This window comes from Salmo trutta, chromosome 33 (genome assembly GCF_901001165.1).
Source record: "Salmo trutta chromosome 33, fSalTru1.1, whole genome shotgun sequence".
NCBI lineage: Eukaryota > Metazoa > Chordata > Actinopteri > Salmoniformes > Salmonidae > Salmo > Salmo trutta.
Genome location: NC_042989.1, coordinates 35,454,952 through 35,478,871, shown reverse-complemented (window position 1 = coordinate 35,478,871; position 23,920 = coordinate 35,454,952). Strand labels below are relative to the sequence as shown.

The following is a 23,920-nucleotide window of genomic DNA, read 5'->3' as shown; positions in this document are numbered from 1 at the left end:
GAAGGGCCTTGGTGAGGGAGGTGACCAAGAACCCGATGGTCACTCTGACAGAGCTCTAGAGTTTCTCTGTGGAGATGGGAGAACCTTCCAGAAGGACAACCATCTCTACAGCACTCCACCAATCAGGCCTTGATGATAGAGTGGCCCGATGGAAGCCACTCCTCAGTAAAAAGCACATGACAGCGCATTTGGAGTTTGCCAAAAGGCACCTAAAGACTCTCAGACCATGAGAAACAAGGTTCTCTGGTCTGATGAAACCAAGATTCAACACTTTGGCCTGAATGCCAAGCGTCACGTCTGGAGGAAATCTGGCAACATCCCTACGGTGAAGCATGGTGGTGGCAGCATCATGCTGTGGGGATGTTTTTCAGTGGCAGGGACTGGGAGACCATTCAGGATTGAGGTAAAGATGAACGGAGCAAAGTACAGAGAGATCCTTGATGAAAACTTGCTCCAGAGCGCTCAGGACCTCAAGCTGTGGGCGACGGTTCACCTTCCAACAGGACAACGACACTAAGCACACAGCCAAGACAATGCAGGAGTGGCTTCAGGACAAGTCTCTGAATGTCCTTAAGTGGCCCAGCCAGAGCCCAGACTTGAACCCGATCGAACACCTCTGGAGAGACCTGAAAATAGCTGCACAACAACACTCCCCATCCAACCTGACAGAGCTTGAGAGGATCTGCAGAGAAGAATGGGAGAAACTCCCCAAATACAGGTGTGCCAAGCTAGTCTATGACTAGGGTGGCTGGAGTCTTTGACAATTTTTAGGGCCTTCCTCTGACACCGCCTGAAATAGAGGTCCTGGATGGCAGGAAGCTGGCCCCGGTAATGAACTGGGCCGTACGCATTACCCTCTGTAGTGCCTTGCGGTCGGAGGCCGAGCAGTTGCCATACCAGACAGTGATGCAACCGCTCAGGATGCTCTCGATCGTGTACCTGTAAAACCTTTTGAGGATCTGAGGACCCATGCCAAATATTTTCAGTCTCCTGAGGGGGAATAGGTTTTGTTTTGCCCTCTTCACGACTGTCTTGGTGTGCTTGGATCATGATAGTTTTTTGGTGATGTGGACACCAATGAACTTGAAGCTCTCAACCTGCTCCACTACACCCCGTCGATGAGAATGGGGGCGTGCTTGGTCCTCTTTTTTCTGTAGTCCATAATCAACTCCTTTGTCTTGATCACATTGAGGGAGAGGAAGTTGTCCTTGCACCACACGGTCAGGTCTCTGACTCCTCCCTATAGGCTGTCTCATCATTGTATGTGATCAAGCCTACCACTACTGTGTCATCGGCAAACTTAATGATCGAGTTGGAGTCGTGCTTGGCCGTGCAGTCACGAGTGAACAAGGAGTACAGGAGGGGACTAAGCATGTACTCCTGAGGGACCCCTGTGTTGAGGATCAGCGTGGCAGATGTGTTGTTACTTACCCTTACCACCTGGGGGCGGCCCGTCAGGAAGTCCAGGATCCAGTTGCATAGGGAGGTGTTTTGTCCCAGGGTCCTTAGCTTAGTGACGACCTTTGAGGGGGATCTTTGAGGTTTAGATCTTATCTGTCAGAAAGATATCAGTTTGTCTCTGTGAATGGTTTGTCCTCTGACAAATCAATTGTAAATTTCGGTGTTCCTCAAGGTTCCGTTTTAGGACCACTATTGTTTTCACTATATATTTTACCTCTTGGGGATGTCATTCGAAAACATAATGTTAAATTTCACTGCTATGCGGACGACACACAGCTGTACATTTCAATGAAACATGGTGAAGCTCCAAAATTGCCCTCGCTAGAAGTCTGTGTTTCAGACATAAGGAAGTGGATGGCTGCAAACTTTCTACTTTTAAACTCGGACAAAACAGAGATGCTTGTTCTAGGTCCCAAGAAACAAAGAGATCTTCTGTTCAATCTGACAATTAATCTGGATGGTTGTACAGTCGTCTCAAATAAAACTGTGAAGGACCTCGGTGTTACTCTGGACCCTGATCTCTCTTTTGAAGAACATATCAAGACTGTTTCAAGGACAGCTTTTTTCCATCTACGTAACATTGCAAAAATCAGAAACTTTCTGTCCAAAAATGACGCAGAAAAATTAATCCATGCTTTTGTTACTTCTAGGCTGGACTACTGCAATGCTCTACTTTCCGGCTACCCGGATAAAGCACTAAACAAACTTCAGTTAGTGCTAAATACGGCTGCTAGAATCCTGACTAGAACCAAAAAATGTGATCATATTACTCCAGTGCTAGCCTCCCTACACTGGCTTCCTGTTAAGGCAAGGGCTGATTTCAAGGTTTTACTGCTAACCTACAAAGCATTACATGGGCTTGCTCCTACCTATCTTTCCGATTTGGTCCTGCCGTACATACCTACACGTACGCTACGGTCACAAGACGCAGGCCTCCTAATTGTCCCTAGAATTTCTAAGCAAACGGCTGGAGGTAGGGCTTTCTCCTATAGAGCTCCATTTTTATGGAATAGTCTGCCTACCCATGTGAGAGACGCAGACTCAGTCTCAACCTTTAAGTCTTTACTGAAGACTTATCTCTTCAGTAGGTCCTATGATTAAGTGTAGTCTGGCCCAGGAGTGTGAAGGTGAACGGAAAGGCTGGCGCAACGAACCGCCCTTGCTGTCTCTGCCTTGCCGGTTCCCCTCTTTCCACTGGGATTCTCTGCCTCTAACCCTATTACAGGGGCTGAGTCACTGACTTACTGGTGTTCTTCCATGCCGTCCATGGGAGGGGTGCGTCACTTGAGTGGGTTGAGTCACTGACGTGGTCTTCCTGTCTGGGTTGGCGCCCCCCCCTTGGGTTGTGCCATGGCGGAGATTTTTGTGGGCTATACTCAGCCTTGTCTTCGGACGGTAAGTTGGTGGTTGTAGACATCCCTCTAGTGGTGTGGGGGCTGTGCTTTGGCAAAGTGGGTGGGGTTATATCCTGCCTGTTTGGCCCTGTCCGGGGGTATCATCGGATGGGGCCACAGTGTCTTCTGATCCCTCCTGTCTCAGCCTCCAGTATTTATGCTGCAGTAGTTTATGTGCCGGGGGGCTAGGGTCAGTCTGTTTCATCTGGAGTATTCTCTTGTCTTATCCGGTGTCCTGTGTAAATTTAAATATGCTCTCTCTAATTCTCTCTTTCTCTCTTTCTTTCTTTCTCTCGGAGGACCTGAGCCCTAGGACCATGCCTCGGGACTACCTGGCATGATGACTCCTTGCTGTCCCCAGTCCACCTGGCCATGCTGCTGCTCCAGTTTCAACTGTTCTGCCTGCGGCTACGGAACCCTGACCTGTTCACCGGACGTGCTTGTTGCACCCTCAACAACTACAATGATTATTATTATTTGACCATGCTGGTCATTTATGAACATTTTAACATCTTGACCATGTTCTGTTATATCCACCCGGCACAGCCAGAAGAGGACTGGCCACCCCTCATAGCCTGGTTCCTCTCTAGGTTTCTTCCTAGGTTTTTGGCCTTTCTAGGGAGTTTTTCCTAGGGAGTTTTTCCTAGCCACCGTGCCTCTTTCACATGCATTGCTTGCTGTTTGGGGTTTTAGGCTGGGTTTCTGTACAGCACTTTGAGATTTCAGCTGATATACGAAGGGCTATATAAATAAATTTGATTTGATTTGAGGGCACTATGGTGTTGAACACTGAGCTGTAGTCAATGAATAGCATTCTCACATAGGTGTTCCTTTTGTCTAGGTGTGAAAGGGCGTTGTGGAATGCAATAGAGATTTCATCATCTGTGGATCTGTTGGGGCGATATGCAAATAGGAGTGGTTCTAGGGTTTCTGGGATAAAGGTGTTGATGTGAGCCATGACCAGCCTTTCAAAGCAATTCATGGCTACAGACGTGAGTGCTACGGGTTGGTAGTCGTTTATGCAGGTTACCTTAGTGTTCTTGGGCACAGGGACTATGATGGTCTGCTTGAAACATGTTGGTATTACAGACTCAGACAGGGAGAGGTTGAAAATGATATAAATAGGCCCATTTTGTCTGATTTGCCGTTCCAAATTAAATGGAATATTTTTTGCTCATATCATTTAAAAAACAACTCGCAAGGTGTAGGCAAGGTCATAAGCAACTAGATAAACTGTGATATGACTAAAGAGTTACTCTGGGTAATTTTTCCACACATCGACAGGTATTTTCCTTTCCATGGTAGCAAGATCTTTCTTTTAAAATGTATTGTAGTGAGATAGTTTCTTTCTTTCGGGATATCAATACCGAGTACAGTTGAAGTCGGAAGTTTACATACACCTTAGCCAAATACATTTAAACTCAGATTTTCACAATTCCTGACATTTAATCCGAGTAAAAATTCCCTGTCTTAGGTCAGTTAGGATCACCACTTTATTTTAAGAATGTGAAATGTCAGAATAATAGTAGGGAGAATGATTTATTTCAGCTTTTATTTCTTTCATCACATTCCCAGTGGGTCAGAAGTTTACATACACTCAATTAGTATTTGGTAGCATTGCCTTTAAATTGTTTAACTTGGGTCAAACGTTTCAGGTAGCCTTCCACAAGCTTCCCACAATAAGTTGTGTGAATTTTGTCCCATTCCTCCTGGCAGAGCTGGTGTAACTGAGTCTGGCTTGTAAGCCTCCTTGCTCGCACACGCTCTTTCAGGTCTGCCCACAAATGTCCTATAGGCTTGAGGTCAAGGCTTTGTGATGACCACTCCAATACCTTGACTTTGTTGACCTTAAGCCATTTTGCCACAACTTTGACTGATGTTTTGAGATGTTGCTTCAATATATACGCATAATTTTCCATCCCCATGATGCCGTTTATTTTGTGACGTGCACCAGTCCCTCCTGCAGCAAAGCACCCCCACAACATGATGCTGCCACCCCCGTGCTTCACAGTTGGGATGGTGTTCTTCAGCTTGCAAGCCTCCCCCTTTTTCCTCCAAACATAACGATGAACATTATGGCCAAACAGTTCTATTTTTGTTTCATCAGACCAGAGGACATTTCTAAAAAAGTACGATCTTTGTCCCCATGTGCAGTTGCAAACCGTAGTCTGGTTTTTTTATGGCGGTTTTGGAGCAGTGGCTTGTTCCTTGCTGAGCGGCCTTTCAGGTTATTTCAATATAGGCCTCGTTTTACTGTGGATATAGATACTTTTGTACCTGTTTCCTCCAGCATCTTCACAAGGTTCTTTCCTGTTGTTCTGGGATTGATTTGCACTTTTTGTACCAAAGTACGTTCATCTCTAGGAGACAGAACGCGTCTCCTTCCTGAGCGGTATGACGGCTACGTGGACCCATGGTGTTTATACTTGCGTACTATTGTTTGTACAGATTAATGTGGTACCTTCAGGCATTTAGAAATTGCTCCCAAGGATGAACCAGACTTGTGGAGGTCTCCAATTCTTTTTCTGAGGTCTTGGCTGATTTCTTTTGATTTCCCCATGATGTCAAGCAAAGAGGCATTGAGTTTGAAGGTAGGCCTTGAAATACATGTAAACTTCCGACTTCAGCTGTAGTTCTGAATCAACGATATGGCAGACGTCATAACACATACGCTTTCTCAGCAACAGGTTATGATCAATAATATAAGGCTGCACTGAAATCTAACAGTACAGCTCCCACAATCCTCTTATTATCAATTTCTTTCAACCAATCATCAGTCATTTGTGTCAGTGCAGTACATATTGAGTGCCCTTCTCTATAAGCATGCTGAAAGTCTGTTGTTAATTTGTTTACAGAGAAGTAGCATTGTATTTGGTCAAAAACAATTTTGTCCAACTGTTTGCTAAGAGCTGGCAGCAAGCTGATAGGTCTGCTGTTAGAACCAGTGAAGGCTGCTTTACCCCTGTTGGGTCGAGGAATGACTTTGGCTTCCCTCCCTCCAGGCCTGAGGACAAAGACCTTCCTCTCAGCTCAGATTAAAGATTTGAATGTCAGGAGTGTCTATAGAGTCAGCTACCATCCTCAGTAGCTTTCCATCTAATTTGACAATGCCAGGAAGTTTGTCATTATTGATCGATAACAATACGTTTTCCACCTCTCCCACACTAACTTTACAAAATATTTAAAGAACAACTGGTGCTGTGAGTTTAGGCTAGCAGGATTCAAGGATGCTATGAGTTAGGATATCAGGACCTGCTTAGACAAAGCAATTGTAACAGTAGACCAAACAATTGCAATACTGTATTTGCGAAAATAAATGTACGCAGTATTGTCATTATAATAAGTACCAAATTAAATTGTATTTGTCACCTGCTTCATAAACAACAGGTGTACACTAACAGTGAAATTATGATTTACGGGCCCTTCCCAACAATGCAGAGAGAGAGAAAACAGGTGTAGACTAACAGTGAAATGCTGATTTACGGGCCCTTCCCAACAATGCAGAGAGAGAAATAGAGAAAGAATAGAAAAAGAATAACAGGAGGAATAAATACACAATGAGTTACAATAACTTGGCGATATACACAGGGTACCGGAATCGACGTGCAGGGGTACAAAGTAATTGAGGTAGATATGTACATATAGGTAGGGGTAAAGGATAGATAATAGACAGTAACAGCAGTATACTGAAGGTAGGGGTAAAGGATAGATAATAGACAGTAACAGCAGTATACTGTAGGTAGGGGTAAAGGATAGATAATAGACAGTCACAGCAGTATACTGTAGGTAGGGGTAAAGGATAGATAATAGACAGTAACAGCAGTATACTGTAGGTAGGGGTAAAGGATAGATAATAGACAGTCACAGCAGTATACTGTAGGTAGGGGTAAAGGATAGATAATAGACAGTAACAGCAGTATACTGTAGGTAGGGGTAAAGGATAGATAATAGACAGTCACAGCAGTATACTGTAGGTAGGGGTAAAGGATAGATAATAGACAGTCACAGCAGTATACTGTAGGTAGGGGTAAAGGATAGATACTAGACAGTAACAGCAGTATACTGTAGGTAGGGGTAAAGGATAGATACTAGACAGTAACAGCAGTATACTGTAGGTAGGGGTAAAGGATAGATAATAGACAGTCACAGCAGTATACTGAAGGTAGGGGTAAAGGTTAGATAATAGACAGTAACAGCAGTATACTGAAGGTAGGGGTAAAGGATAGATAATAGACAGTAACAGCAGTATACTGAAGGTAGGGGTAAAGGATAGATAATAGACAGTAACAGCAGTATACTGTAGGTAGGGGTAAAGGTTAGATAATAGACAGTAACAGCAGTATACTGTAGGTAGGGGTAAAGGTTAGATAATAGACAGTAACAGCAGTATACTGTAGGTAGGGGTAAAGGTTAGATAATAGACAGTAACAGCAGTATACTGAAGGTAGGGGTAAAGGATAGATAATAGACAGTAACAGCAGTATACTGAAGGTAGGGGTAAAGGATAGATAATAGACAGTAACAGCAGTATACTGAAGGTAGGGGTAAAGGATAGATACTACACAGTAACAGCAGTATACTGTAGGTAGGGGTAAAGTGACTAGACAACATGATAGATGATAAACAGTAGCAGCAGAGTATGTGATGAGTCAAAAGAGTTTGTGCAAAAAGGGTTCAATGCAGATAGTCCAAGTAGCTATTTGGTCAAATGTTTAGCAGTCTTATTATGGTTTGGGGGGTAAAAGCTGTTCAGGGTCCTGTTGGTTCCAGACGTGGTGCATGGGTACCGCTTGACGTGTGGTAGCAAAGAGAACAGTCTATGTCTTGGGGTTGGCTTCTGCGCCTTGCGGTCGGGTGCCAAGCAGTTGCCATACTAAGCGGTGATGCAGCCAGTCAAGATCCTCTCAATGGTGCAGCTGTAGAACTTTTTGACGATCTGAGGGGTCATGCCAAATCTGATCAGCTTCCTGAGGAGGAAGAGGCTTTGTAGTGCCTTCTTCGTGACTGTGTTGGTGTCTGTGGACCATGTTAATTCCTTAGTGATTTGGACACCGAGGAAATTGATGCTCTCGACAAGCTCCACTGCAGCCCCATCATTATGGATCAGGGCATGCTCGGCCTTCCTGTAGTCCACGATCAGCTCCGTTGTCTTGTTGACATTGAGGGAGAAGTTATTGTCCAGGCACCACACTGCCAGGTCACTGACCTCCATCCTGTAGGCTATCTCATCGTTGTCGGTGATCAGGCCTACCACCATCGTGTCGTCAACGAACTTAATGATGTGTTGGAGTCATGTCGATTACGCAGTCGTGGGTGAACATGGAGTACAGGAGGGGACTAAGCAAGCACCCCTGAGGGGCCCCCGTGTTGAGGGACAGCGTGGCGGATATGTTGTTGCCTACCCTTACAACCTGGTGGCTGTCCTTCAGGAAGTCCTGAGCTTACTGGTGAGCTTGGAGGGCACTATGGTGTTGAACGCTGTGCTGTAGTCAATGAACAGCATTCTCACATAGGTTTTACTCTTGTCCACATGGGAGAGGGCGGTGTGGAGTGCAATAGAGCTTGCGTCAGCTGTGGATCTGTTGGGGAGGTATGTGAATTTGAGTGGGTCCAGGGTGTCTGAGATGATGGTGTTGATGTGAGCCATGACCAGCCTTTCAAAGCATTTCATGGCTACAGATCTGATTGTTATGGGGCGAAAGTCATGTAGACAGGTTACCTTGGCGTTTTTGGGCACAGGAACTATGGTGGTCTGATTGAAACATGTAGTTATTACAGACTCGGTCAGGGAGAGGTTGAAAATGTCAGTGAAGAAACTTGCCAGGCGGTCAGCGCATGCTCTGCATACGCGTCCTGATAATTCGTCTGGCCCGAGGACTTGTGATATGTGTGAATCCAATCAGTTTTCCACATTGATTCAAAACGTGGACTGTGAAGCAACACAAACATTGGCACAGAAACATGCATACACACATACACGGTAACATACGCACTATACATACACATGGATTTAGTACTGTAGATATGTGGTAGTGGTGGAGTAGGGGCCTGAGGGCACACGGTGTGTTGTGAAATCTGTGAATGTATTGTAATGTTTTAAAATTGTATAAACTGCCTTAATTTTGCTGGACTCCAGGAAGTGTAGCTGCTGCTTTGGCAGCAGCTAATGGGGATCCATAGTAAATACAAATACAAATAGAAACTTCACATTAAATGTTTTTGTTGAAATTACATGGAAACAACATTGATTCAACCAGGGTTTTCCCTTTCTCTCTCTCTCTCTCTCTCTCTCTCTCTCTCTCTCTCACTCTCTCTCTCTCTCTCTCTCACTCTCTCTCTCTCGCTCTCTCTCTCTCAATTAAATTAAATTCAAACGGCTTTATTGGCATGGGAAACATATATTTACATTGCCAAAGCAAGTGAAATAGATAATAAACAAAAGTGAAATAAACAATATAATAGAAAAACATTATCTCTCTCTCTTTCTCTCTCTCTCTCTCTCGCTCTCTCTCTCTCTCTCTCTCTCTCTCTCTCACTCTCTCTCTGTCTCTCCCCCTTCTCTCTTCCTATCTCTCAAGTGATAAAATATGATACCAGTTATGAAAACATGGGCATGGCAAGCAGAGGAGGGTCAGGTATCAGTGACTCAAGAAGTCTTACTGTAGGTGTATAAGCCAAAAGGATTACACGTCTGGTAGATATACAAACAAGCACTGTTGAAATGCCCCAATGCCTCAACATCCCAATGGATAAAATACACCAACAAATATTCACAGAAGTATAAAGAAACTATAGTATAAAACCTAAAAAATGTAAGTACCTTTGGCCACTTTCAAGAATACAGCTGAATATGCAAATATAAACTAGCTACAATGTAAATATTTTTGCAGCTCAAAAAAAGTAAAAGTGCAACAATAAGCATATATTTTTTATGTTAACATACAGTCAGGTTTTTTTTCCAGATTGTTTTTTCAGAATGTCTAAAATGCTACAGATGTTGCAATCTTGCATGTCATTTGTCTTGGTTAATATTTTACAATATTTTTCCCGTAACATCTGGTTTAGGGTCTGTTTTGCATACTTGGGTACTATAGGGTACTAGGAGTAAATGGTTAGACTAGGTAAGGGGAGAGCTGATCCTAAATCAGTTGTTTGGATCAGAAAGTACTGCGGTCAGAGCTTTTGATCACAACCCGTGAAAAATCAACTGGAGCCAATCAGCGTGCGGGGCGGTAGGGGTGTTGTCTTCATCGCAGTGATCTGATTGGGCTAAATGCTTAGTTAAAAGGGGCTTTGAATTTCACGGGATACAGTCAGAAATAGAAACAACGTGCGGAAGGAAGAAGACAGCTGGTGGGGGGTAGCTAGCTAGGTAGTGAACTTTAGGAGCGCCCTCAATTCAATAATCAAATCATACACATTAAGCTACTTAGCTATCTGTCTTATTCAGGAGCTCACTTGGGTAGTGTTATCAACAGACCTTCGCAAACTCGCTTTTATTCGAGAGGAGACGGGAGCTAGTTCACGTTACTGTAGCTAGCAATTCAGCTATTCTTTAACGTTACAGATGCAGCCATCAAACTACAGGTCGACACTGCTAGTTAACTAAATTATTCGTCTAGTTTGAAGCGATACAAGATTGTAGTTAGCTTTTGGACCAAGCCTGAACTTTGAATTAGATAGCCTCGTGTGCTACGGAGAAATACAGGCTCATTTGATAGCTAGCTTTTGACTAATTCAAAGACTCTTGAGGGAATGGACTTTATATTGGATTTTGCAGCAGGATGCATAGGAGGTAAGTTAACTCACGTTAGTTAGAAAGCACACCCATGGATAGATTGCTTCAATGCTTGCTACGTGGCAGCACGGAGTCATGTAAAAGGCTTGCAAAATGCATCAGGTTGGAAACGCTTTGAATGAATGATTCATGAGTTTGGCTAGCAAAGCTAGTTGGCCAATGCAGAAATGTGCCTAGTGATGGCGTAAGTTTGCCCCAGAAAATGTACGTTTCATGAATGGAAAATTACAGAGTACTGTTCATTGTCTAGCACACTTTCTTGCCCCCATTGTAGTGAAATCCTATATTAAATGTGCTTAGCTGGCTAAACCTGTTTTTGATTTCTTAGAAACACAAAATATATTTTAGTGAAACTTTATGCTCACACCCAGACAATTCACTTCATTCCAAACCATGTGCTGTGAGTGGTAAAAATGGGAGTCCCCTCTCAAGCACCAATTACACTAGCGACATAAAGTCAACTTCACATGGTCAAAAGTGATGAAATTAAAGGGCGAATTTGGTACTTGGTAATCTTCGGATTTTTCAGGACACACAGAATACCCCCTAAACTAAACCAGGTGTAGTTTTAACCCTTGGGCGTTGTGAAATAGGACCTGTGTAGCATTTGACCAGTTTCTTTGATTGTACTACATTGTTAAAATTCTTATCCACAGGAAGTCAATTCCTAACTTCCTATCAATATTTATCATTGCTTTAGTTAACCCCATCTCAATGAATATGAATGTCAGCTTAGCCAGAAAGTTTATTTGTCAATATGTCTATGATTGGGCGTTATTGCGTTACTGTCTCGGCTACTACTAATGTCTTGAAAGTGGGGGTCAGACAAATGTTCTTTAGGGTCATCTTTCTGCAGTGGGTCATTCCTACGAAACTGACATTTGACAAAATTCTCAAGTGTAATTTTTCATGTCCTATTGAATCACTGACTTTGGGATCTGTACTGATCAATTTAATGCATTTTGATTAGATTTTATTCAACTACAATTTCCACAATTCTCATTAATGCAACAGTCCAAAGTATTTATTTTATTTATTTTTTAAACATTGCTCCCATAATGAAAAGGCCTGAGATACACAACACTGGGAAAATATATTTCTACTGAACAAAAATATAAATGCAACATTTTCAAAGATTTTACTGAGTTAAAGTTAATTTAAGGAAATCAGTCAATTGAAATAAATTCCCTAGGTCCTAATCTATGGATTTCACATGACTGGGCAGCGATGGGTGGGCCTATGCCCTCCAATTGGCAGCCAGGCCAACTCACTAGAGTGCCTGACCCAGCCAATCAGAATGAGCTTTATTACAGACAGAAATACTCCTCAGAACCCCAATTTGAGCATTTGAGCTGTTTTGTTGAGAAGGCCAAGTGGGGTAAAGGCAAAGTTTGAGAATAAGAACCTCCTGAAGGCATATAAGAAAATAAATTAACTTGTGCTTATCTAAAGACGACTACTCCTAGATGATGCATCATGTAATCATAAAATCATAAAATGTTATTTAAAATCATCATAAAATGTTATTTAAAAAATGGAGTTTTTACAGGAACTTAGTGTTACCAAAGTGAGACCCATGTCCAGACACTGTACATAAATATTATAGTAACACTTCAACTAGTAAACCATTTTATTATTATTATTATTTCTGGACAAACTACAGCAACATATTTTGTTTTATTCAAATAAGTTAGGTTTTTCTGAAGTTAAATGACCTGCGAATTGAGTCTGGGTGAATTTCAGTAATGTAAATTTGGGGTGAAAATGTAAAATAATTCAGGCAAACACATAAAAAAAATTGACACTTTGCCAAAAACTAAACATCTTAGTCCTTAAAAATCTAAAATTGTATTGGTTGTGTATGAAATTGTGCAGGTGCAGTGACATGCTTATGTTTGTACACAACACACACAGAATGACCATTGATTTTTTTTCAGATGCATCATGGGTTTTGTAACTCATGTTATAAAACTGGTTTCTTGAAAATCACATGAATTCACCACTGCTTCACTCAAACACCAAGCCAGAACACATACAAGTGCCCCTAACCTGAAACAGCCCTAGGTAGGGTTTTATCCTGTGATGTACAGGTGGTGTCACACAGTATCGCTAAGCAATGTTAAGGACACGTGTACAGTACAGTGAACAGCTGATGGGCAGTCCAGAGAAGACTGTTTGTTCTTGTGTAATGCACTTGATATTCAAACATGCACCCACCACCACTGAAAGTGCTGTAACTTGCATCAGGTCTAGGCTCAAAGACTGAGTATTAAACAGTGTCTCCATGCTGTTTACTGTACCTATACTTGTACTTAGTTACCACTCTTTCTCCAAGTTGTCAGGTTTTGTAATTGTTTCACATAGCTTTAGACCACGTTACATATCAACCTCCTCCAACAAGCAAAGTGCTGATTTTAATTGTTCATCTTTGTCATTTCCAGGTGCTGCCGGTGTCTTGGTCGGGCATCCTTTTGACACTGTAAAGGTGGGTTTATGTTTTATCTGGTTGGCAATTGCCTGGCATGTGTTATCTTTTTCTTAGAAATCACACTGAAATGTAATTCCTATTTAGCTACCGTGGTGTTTATCGAGGCTCCTCGAAAGGGCATGTTTGAATATAGAAGAGATGACCCAAAGTGTTTGATAAAGTATGAAATATTCATGCTCTCTCCCAATCAAAACGTTTCAGGAACCGCATTTCTCGGCTATTACTTGCATATAGCAAACTGCACTTTTTTCCAGACCCCACACACACACACGTGGGTTTTTGGCTGGTTTTCTGACCTAGAGTCATATCTACACACTGCTGTTTAAAAAGTAGAGCACAAAACATTCTTTACCCGGTGTCTTACTGCAACCCAATCTGTTCTTGGAACGGAACAGACATCTCCTCCTAGTTAGCTCATGGACCAGAGCTAAAGAGCTGTTGTCTATGCATGGCATGTTGGCAGTGCACGTTGAAGCTTGCTGAGCAACCGTATCAGACCCACAATGTGCACACAACGAACAATTAACTGATCCAGAAGCATGCCAGGTTTCTGTCTGTTATAGATGACATTTCAAGCTATTCCCTTTTTGTTTTTGTATGAGTGAGTGTATTGCCTCAAGCTCAGCTGACCCCTACACTCATCATATGCATAACCCAAATATAGTTTTCACTAACGCCTAAGCCACATGATATGTTGAGGCTGTGACGGCATAGGTCATTGGAAAGCTCTGTAAATAAACAGTTGAGTTATACACTTCATTGGGTCATGGACTCTACAAGGTGTCAAGTTCTACAGGGATTCTGACCCATGTTGAGTCCAATGTTTCCCACAGTTGTCAGGATGTCCTTTGGATGGTGGACCATTCTTAATACACACAGGAAACTTTGGATTACGTTATGTAACCCCGGTTCTTTGAGGGAGACCTCTCACTATGGGACACGCCTTCTTTGCGGGTCATTGGTTGAAGCCTTATTCCATCAGAGCTTTGTGGGTGTATGCCCCATGTGTCTATATAACACCCTACACTGCTCTTGTTTCCTCATTCTAAGAACTACGTCTTACACAAGTCAACTCGGTTCGACATCTCACTATGGAACACTTGCAAAATGCCCCGATTGCTAATAGCCCATTTCCTGTTTCCTGAGAATCCTGTTGTGGTACATGGTAATGTGCCTGATCCATCCTACTTTGCTCCACTGCCAAGGACTGCGCAGGGAGGGCGCAGTTAACGTCCAGGCGATAGAACCTCACCAAGGGGAAGCCCAACTAGCCACCGCACAAAGATGGAGATGCCTCTGAACAGTGCCCATTATGTGACAATTGTGGCAATTCCTCTAGTGGAATGTTCTGACACCCAGGGGAGACTGCAATCCCCAACAACTGTACGCCTTGGCGATAGCCTCCAATGGGAGAGGCGTTGTTTGGAGGGGGGGGGCTGGCTGGCTGGCTGGCTCCTGTGCTACACCTATGCCGTGTGTAAACAAGCTTGTGTGACTTGCAGCAGGACTCCAGAGGAGACTATGGTCGTCGAGGTCGGAGGAGTTCTGCCAGCTCATCGAGCCCCAGCGCCTTGCGCTAGGTGTGCCGATTCTTCCCCTTCCCTCCGGATGGCGCCAAGGGGGTCTCCACTGCTAATTGCTTGGAGTGATGCCCTGAGGCACCGCGTTGCTGGTAGGCTGACTGTCTGTCCCAGGGTCGGAGCTGCTGGAGAAGGCTGAGGCTTCTTGGGGATCCTCCAGTTCTGGGAGGGAGGACTCCTAGTGAAGACCTGGGTGAATCTGGGGATTCAGGGCTTGTTTCTGTGGTAACAGGGAGCCCAGCACTTCAGTCTCCTTTTCTTAGAATTTAACCTGGCCTGTATCTCCGATTATGGCTGGTCCAAACAGCCTGGTGGGATCGATCTGTCCGTTCAGGTAGGGCAGCGCATCTGATTGCCTCGAAGAAAGGAGGTCAGTTATTGACTCCTGCCCTACCTCTTCAGTCTGGCTGGGTAGCACAAACTGAGCAGAGGAGAAAATTCTTCAGTGGTGTAATCCATCAGCTGGTCAAAGGGTGCTGCCTAATGCGGCAAGAGACATGCCGTCGTCCTCACATCCAGATTTGTCGGCATTAAGGTCCTCCCCCTGGTAAAAGTGTGGAATCTCTGAATCAGCCTGAAGCGCAGACTGAGGGGATGCCTTAGTAGCTTCTCCCTCCTCTGGGACTTTGTTGTCAACGGAGTTGTCCTCACGCAGGTATGAGGCCTGGGCAATACTTTCCATGTACTTCACTCTACGTCTAAGGACACTGGATTCCAGCTGAGCGAAATGCACACAACCAGCGGGGTCGATGGGAGCCTCCATAGCGTATTCAACGCCGAGGCAGGTAGTACAGAGCGTATGGGAATATGTCCCGGACATGTAATGCCTGCAGTTGCCAGGGTGAGCGTTGCTAGGCTTTTTCTGCTTTTTCGCTCCCTTCCCTGACGACTTTGCCGGTAAGCCTGTTGACATTGCGTTTCGACAGGACGGACAAAAGCAAATGGAATTACCGGGGGGCTAGCTAGCCACTCCACACGCTGCTACTACAATGGGAAGTTGGGAGAGACACTGGGTAATGTGAGCTTGAGCCAGGTAAACAGAAACAGACAGCTTTATTTACCAGGGTGGTGAGAAATAAATGCCATCTTTATACTTTCAATGTAGTGAATTAGCTGGCTTTCTTTACCTGAGTGTTGATAGCCAGCTAGCCGAGCCGTCGCGTGGGATACAAAGTGCCGACTCGGTCTGTAAACCAAGTAACTTGAGGTAGAACGAACGGCTGGTTTATCTTTCACAGGGGAATAAAAAAAAAGGATGGTGCATCAATGTTGGGGTAACACACTGAAGAAACACAAACGCTCATGCTAGCCAAACAAACCGAATGGGGCTTTAGCCCAGAGATTGCTAGCTAAAACATCAGTGGTGCTGTTAGCCCACTAACTAGCCAAGATACTCAAAAGTTCAGCTAGCTAACTCCGAAAGTGGGAACAGACAGAGCTAGAGACCCCGGGTAGAAGTAGCTAAAATTTGTTGGAACCTGCTATTAGCAGGATGCTAAAGCAGTGCAGCTAGCTAACGACGCCAATTGTGTGTATGCCAGGCAACAGGTGTACAGTATCTAGCCGACAACAAAAAGTGCTGCTAACTGAGGTAATTTCACTCAGTAAAGTGAAGCTGAAGTTAGCGGCATTCCTGAAAAATAGAAAACAAGCCACTCAATGCTATGTGTTGGTAGTAACCCACACCGAAATGAACTGTTAAGTTGAGAGCTAGTTTACTGAATAAAGCTGCTTAACGGGCTAGTAACCAGATGGACTAAGAAAGAGGAAACCAGTGCAGTGTGTTAAGACACTCGGGGCGTACACACACACACAGCTCTGATTGGCCTGTTAGGAGTGATTTGAATAAGGCTTCAAATAATGACCCGAAAAAGGGGCCGTGTCCCATAGTGAGATGTCGACTGAAAGAACTGTTGAGCTTGGAAAACCCCAGCAACGTTGCAGTTCTTGACACAAACTGGTGTGCCTGGCACCTACTACCATTCCCTGTTCAAAGGCACTTAAATATTTTGTCTTGCACATTCACTCTCTGAATGTCACACATACACAATCCACGTCTCTATTATCTCAAGGCTTAAAAATGATTCATTAACCTGTCTCCTCCCCTTTTAACAAGGGATCATAGCATTCACCTGGTCAGGTTGTTTTGTACACTCAGTGTATCTGCAGGTGTTCTTCTGTGTTTGTTTTTCCGTTTCACATTTTAGGGGTTTGCATTTTTGAATGCTATGGATCCCCCTGTATACAAGATTCTACTTCCAACCTGCCGGTAAAACATATCTTTTCTAAGGCAGTGTGCAAGGTATTTTTGATAGTACATTTCTAGTAAAGTCATACCAATCATGGCAATAAAGTTTGCATGAGGCTATTTTGAGCCTAATAATCAGGTTTAATTGTTTTAATGATACAATTTACGAGGTTTATACTGAAATGTTTATCTTCTCATACGATTAGTCTTCTAAGAGCTGTAATTTGCAGACACTGAATCTTGAAATATTTTTGCTGTTGGCTCGTAATCTCTACGTGTACAAGTTATAACACATGTATCAGGATATTTGTACTTCATATTTTGACAATTTGAGTCAAATTTTTTTTTTATTTTTTTAAAATATATATTTTGAGTACAGAAATGTGGAGGGAGGGACACTGTTTTATCCCTGAACAGGGAGGGCTGTCTTTAACAGCATAAGTGTCACTGTGTTTTTAGATGAGGGATATACAACCTCTGCACGGATGTGACCTAGCTAGTAAGTACGGTCTAGGTCTCTTTTGTTTTGTGAAGAAAAAAAAAAAAAAAAAGGTCTTCCAGACTTTAAATTAGTAGCACAAAATACTTTAAAAAAAAAACATTTTACTCTTTTGTCACCCAAATCAACTCTTATATTGTAGTACATTACACAATAATAACCTTTTTGTTGTTGTGTATATTCTCTTTTCCTATGCCTTTTATGTGTGATGTATTTATTATTATTAAATGTGGCGGTATTGCCTTCTGTGCTTTTTCGCTAACATTGAGGCTTACATTTTCAGGTACGACTCCAAGTTCAGAGTGTGGACAGACCTCTGTACCGCGGCACGTATCACTGCTTCCAGTCTATCGTACGGCAAGAGTCGGTGAGTACGACCACTACCGTTACGGAATCAAGTCATAAACTGTTGACATGCGATTGCGTTTAGAATTGTTGGCCTTATAAAAGCATGTTTCACTCCATCAGCAACAAGCTGAGAAGCTGCAGCATTTCTAGCTCTGTCTGACAAGTGATATTCCACTCAAAATAGTCTAGGTATGTTGTTGAAAATACACCTATAGACCTATAAGCATGACGGTCATATGTGTTGACATTGACTGATATTTCCATCAATTAATTAAGAGCGTTATTTTCGCAGTGGGATTGTATTTTTTTTATTGTATTTTTTTTTTTTTTTATGAACAGACGATTTAAAAAAAAAATAATAATAAAAAAAAAATAATTATTTCTTTTAAAATCGTCTGTTCATATAATTTATTTTGGTCAAAAGCCGCCAATTACCGGCTAACGGGAACCCTGGTGTGTGGGTAGTCACCAGTGGTGAAATCCTTTCATTCAAATTGATTTGTTTTTGGAGGTGGTTGGCACTGCAGTGCCATGAGGCATTACCATGTGTTCTGTGCAGTGCCAACTACTGTTGTACCATTGGTTAGAACAGGGCTCTACTCAGAAGGGTCTCTTGTTAGTCTTGTGCTTCAATCATAGAGAATGATAGTGGCCAAAAGGCTGTTTTAGCATGGGCAGCGCCATTGAGGGCTTCCACCATTTTAAAGTTGTCAACTGGGTGGGAATTCATATGGGTTGTAACCTCAATGGCGCTGCCAATGCTGTCACAGACGCTATAATGGCACATACTGTATGTAAAGATGAGTTCTCTATCTAGCTCTATGGCTTCAACACAGAGGTCAGTCTAGCAGGGAGCCTATTGGCCAGTCTGGGGGGGGAGGAGGTTGGGAAAGACATATCAGTAGCCAAGGTCAATCGGGGTGTTAAGCCTGCTGCATGGCTAAATTAAGAGAACCACCTTGTCACTTGAGCCGGTTAAGTATTAGGTTAAGGCTGTCAGTATTATAGTGGAATAGCAGCTTAGTATTTTAGCCTTGTAGTATTGCCTTATAAAGTGTATGTCCTTAAACAACATTTATTGTGGTGAAAGTGTGATTTGGCTGTGGCAAACTACTACTAATGTGTGTTTGTGCCAAGTTCTTCAGCTTCATTCAACTTAAATTACCATATTATGCTCTTTCTGTCTCTCGCTCTTTCTGTCTCTCGCTCTTTCTGTCTCTCGCTCTTTCTGTCTCTCGCTCTTTCTGTCTCTCGCTCTTTCTGTCTCTCGCTCTTTCTGTCTCTCGCTCTTTCTGTCTCTCGCTCTTTCTGTCTCTCGCTCTTTCTGTCTCTCGCTCTTTCTGTCTCTCGCTCTTTCTGTCTCTCGCTCTGCCGTGTGTCCACAGATGACGGGTCTGTACAAAGGCATCGGCTCCCCCATGATGGGCCTGACCTTCATCAATGCCATCGTGTTCGGTGTCCAGGGCGATGCCATGCGCAGGCTGGGCCACGACACGCCGCTGAACCAGTTCCTGGCCGGGGCGTCGGCGGGCGCGTTGCAGAGCGTCATTTGCTGCCCCATGGAGCTGGCCAAGACGCGCATGCAGCTGCAGGGGTTGGGCGAGAGGAAGTCCAAGCAGAAGCTGTACAAGAACTCGCTGGACTGCCTGGTGCGCATCTACCGGAAGGAGGGCTTCCGCGGTATCAACCGGGGTATGGTGACCACGCTAGTCCGCGAGACACCAGGTTTCGGGATCTACTTCCTGACCTATGACGTACTGACGCGCTCTCTGGGCTGCGAACCCGATGACCCCTACATGATCCTCAAGTTGCTGTTTGCCGGCGGCATGTCGGGCATCGCCTCGTGGATCTCCACCTACCCTGTGGACGTCATAAAGTCCCGGCTCCAGGCGGACGGCGTGGGCGGCCACAACAAGTACAATGGCATCGCGGACTGTGTGCGTCAGAGCCTGAAGCGGGAGGGCTGGCGGGTGTTCACACACGGCCTCACCTCCACGCTGCTCCGGGCGTTCCCCGTCAACGCCACCACCTTCGCCACCGTGACTCTGTTCCTCATGTACATGCGAGACGATGAGAGCGCCGTCAAAGACTGCGAGCTCCAGCCTGCCCACTCCTCGCTCACTGTGAGCCCACAGCAGGCCCAGCCCTCAAGCTTGTGAATGGGAGAAGATGGTGTTTCTGCTCTGGTGAACCTTATTGGGTTGGAAATGGTCCCACAATGCACCAGCTAATAAGCCGATGTGACTTGACCACTCAACGTCAGCTTCACAAAGGCTATTTTTACAAGATGTATGTATGTTCAGATGGTAAACCGCGCTTGTAAATACTTGTCCCTTTTTTATATAATTGTTTAGTCTTTTTGAGAACTAATTGGTAAATCGTGGGAAAAAAACATCAGTGAAAAAGCACAAAAATGGCTGACCTAGTCATCCCTTATACATGTATATGTGTGCACAGCTGAGTATATTTATGTATGTCTGAAGGGCTTGTGGTAATGACTGGAGTGGAATCTGTGTAGAATAGTATCAAACACATGGTTTCCAGGCGTTTGATACCGTTCCATTTGTTCCGTTCCGGCCATTTATTACGAGCCGTTTTCCCCTCAGCAGCCTCCACTGGTCTGAAGGTATGTACATATACTCTACTGTATAGATACATGAAGCTTTCCTATTGAAATACTCATTAGTAGAATCCGAGCCAGGGATTCCAAACTAAGGCTCCATTCACACAGCTTGAGGGGGGGGGGGGACTCATCCAGAAAGGAAGCCATTTCATTGGTTCTAATCAATGATTATGCCGGCTAGGACCAATGAAATTACTTCCTTGCATAGATTTTTAGCAGTGTGAATGTACCCATAGGTCCGAGTGAAGATTCTCTCGAGTAACCTTTATCTACGCCGTTGGAATGCCACTGGATATTCCAGAGTCGGGTGTGAGGTCTGCATTAGCTGGTTCCTGATTAAATCACTCTTGGCCGAATTTACACAGGCAGCCCAATTCTGATCTTTTGCCCAACTATTGGTGAAAGAGCTGATCTGTTTGTCAAAATACCAATTATTGCCAAATAGATCAGAATTGGGCTGCCTGGGTAAAAGCAGCCTTAGTTCTTGATAATCCTAAACTTAAACACAGTCATGGATTTCAACTCTGTCTTGTCTCAGACCTTGTAAAGGTGGCACCTTATTTCTAATTTTACCGAAAGATTCATAATTAACTGAAATACTTGCTCATGTGTGCTGAAATGACCATGAAATTTCATGAGCGAAGTGCAGAGGAAAATTATAATTGTTTTGATTAAGACATTTCTTTTGTACAATAGAATTGTACTGTATTTGAGGCAGCACAGTTCCTAGCAATATGCATTTACAGCCTGATTCTGTTACATTTTGGGCAAAAGTGGTACAATTTTACAAACAAACATGATATTGACTATACATCTCATGATTTTTATTTGATAAATTATCCTACAAGTATGCTATATATATGTGGAAAGGAATCTCTTGAATTGAATTGCAACCGTGTGGTTCACAAGAACATGTTACATAACTAGTTTCTATATGGTGGATGACACTGCTTGTACAGAGATGTTACTCATGATGTATTTATACTGTGAATTTGGGTCCGTGCTTTCGCTCCCTCGTCTTGTTAAGCACCTGTTTAGAACCTAGACATTCAAGGGCAACTCAACTAAATGGAATGCTGCTTCCTTTCTGTTTTACTGTAATGTAAAACGACCAATCAGAGCTAGATATTTGCTCAGAAGAGCACAAGTGCTTGAAAAGGCCAGTTACTCTTAATTTGTACGTATCATATTTGTTCTGTATCGGTCGTAATGTCTTTCAACCAAAGCAATATGTGGGGAAAAAAACATGTCAGAATAAAACTCTGATATGAGTCTTTGTCATGTTTTTTCAAGACACAGTAACAGAGTACCATTGTCTGTGTTTCTGCCTAAGATTCAATACGATCGCCATTTTTAAGGTAATTTCCGATTTGAGCCGACATGCAGCGACAGGTCTACTGCACATTGCTTTTAAAAGGTGCGTTGTTGTCAACAAAGCGTGATCGTAATGAATCTTGACCTTAGCACATGTAAGGCTAAGCCTGATGCTGTGTTTCATAACCTCTAGTAAATGGCAGCATACGACTGGGAAAAATCCACTTGAACGGTCATCCCAACTGGTAATTAGTAGTGGGAAACTAGTCTATCATCCTGAGCCCCTACTTCTCCAACATGCTGACCTCTGCTAAAGAAATGCCCTTTAAATGCAACACAATATTATTCATGATCAATCTTTAAATATAGTTTTGGAACACCATTATTTGTTTGAGCATGATAGCTGTACTTTTACACAATTTGTTTGCCATTAGCCTATTGGCATTCCCCATGAGTTAACATGTGAAGGCACATAACTCGTTGCTTGTAGTTTACAGCCCAGTCAAAGCTCTTCTCTGTCCCAGGCACCCCGATGCTGGAACCAGCTTCCCACAGAAGCTAGGAAATCAGAGTCCCTGTCCATAGTCTGGAAAACCCTACCTCTTCACACAGCCCCCCCCCCCCCCCAAAAGAAGTGAATCATAGTATAGGTGCACCTCAAACTGAAGGGAACAGGCACTGCTCTAGAACAGGCACTGCTCTAGAACAGGCACTGCTCTAGAACAGGCACTGCTCTAGAACAGGCACTGCTCTAGAACAGGCACTGCTCTAGAACAGGCAGAAATAGATTTTAAAGGCAAAACAAAGGTCCAAGAATGTGTTTATTTTTTTATTCTAGGGCAAAACAAGGAAATTATTTATCGGTAATGCTGATTTGGTTTTGAGAAAGGAGTCATGTGGATAGAGCTTTGATACCATCAACAAGTCGAAGTACAATCCGTTTCTCAAACACAGCACTGTTATATTCAGACCTTAACAGAGTTCTGGGCTAAATCAATCCATAGTGCATGCTCATTCCCAAAGTCATCTTATGTAATGTGGTTGTGTACTTATATGCAATTGTCATAAAGACTGGAATGCAACCAGTGTAAGTGCGGATAACAGCAGTAGACCAATGACGTGTCCTAGAGTCAGTCTCTTCTGTATGTAAGGAAAGAGGGACTTCTTGTGGTTCAGACAGACTACTAATCTCGCTTGCCAGACTCATGGAATTCCACCCCCAGAGTGTGGGAGAGACGGCGGCTGTGCGAAGACATAAGGTTGCATGTTATCTGCTACAATCAACTATAAATGTTGGACAAAGAAAACATGAATCTAACACTAAGAAATCTAGGTGTATGAACTTCATTTTGTGTACTTATATCTGTCAATGTGTTTTGACTGAATCATGTCAAACACTTTGTTTTGGAATAAAGCAATTTAGTTATAGAGAAATAGTGCATTTTTATTCCTGCAATCGAAACTGTATATATTTGATCTCTTTACAAAATATGAACAAAAATACAACTGTTATTTGAACAGAAATGGTAATAGCTTCAATCATTTGTTTAACAAAACAAATGCAGTGATGCATTGTGCTACCAATGTACATCCACCATACTGTACATTCACCTTGGTGTCCGTCAAGTCTTATTTCAACGTGCAATAAATATTTACAGTAAGGCTGGGCCTTGTTCATTAGGGAACACAACTGAAAACATTTTGCAATAGGGCATGAAAATGACTGTTTCTTATTGGACAAGTCCAGATAATCCCTCCCTGTTTCAGTCCCTTTCTTATTGGACAAATCCAGATAATCCCTCCCTGTTTTAGTCCCTTTCTTATTGGACAAATCCAGATAATCCCTCCCTGTTTCAGTCCCTTTCTTATTGGACAAATCCAGATAATCCCTCCCTGTTTCAGTCCCTTTCTTATTGGACAAGTCCAGATAATCCCTCCTTGTTTGTCTGTTTTATTCCATTTGGTGCCACAATTCCAGGCCGTGATGCCGTTAAAGGTCCTGTTTGAGGGAAATTGTCTTTCGGGGTCAGTTGTTGGATCATCTCACTCTCCCCAAATGCTAACCAGTAACCATTAGGGAGGAAAAAGGGCAAAACTGGGCAAGACCTTAGATTAGTGCCAATGGGGAACTAGGTAGTGATGGCTGGCTAAAGGCTGCACTTCCTGG

The 23,920-nt window shown here is 43.4% G+C and overlaps 1 protein-coding gene across 2 annotated transcripts; it reads left to right on the top strand.

The window, feature by feature from the left end:
• Positions 1-10,129: 10,129 nt before the first annotated feature.
• Positions 10,130-23,187, top strand: LOC115172897 (mitochondrial basic amino acids transporter). 2 transcript variants are annotated; one of them, XM_029730740.1, is made up of 4 exons: positions 10,130-10,650; positions 13,095-13,138; positions 17,752-17,835; positions 19,202-23,187. In XM_029730740.1, the coding sequence occupies exons 1-4, from the start codon at positions 10,611-10,613 to the stop codon at positions 19,973-19,975; spliced, it is 942 nt and encodes a 313-aa protein (XP_029586600.1). In that variant the 5' UTR covers positions 10,130-10,610; the 3' UTR covers positions 19,976-23,187. The 2 variants fall into 2 exon arrangements, with proteins under 2 accessions (XP_029586600.1, XP_029586601.1); XM_029730741.1 differs by lacking the exons at positions 10,130-10,650; positions 13,095-13,138 and adding an exon at positions 17,032-17,468.
• Positions 23,188-23,920: the final 733 nt, after the last annotated feature.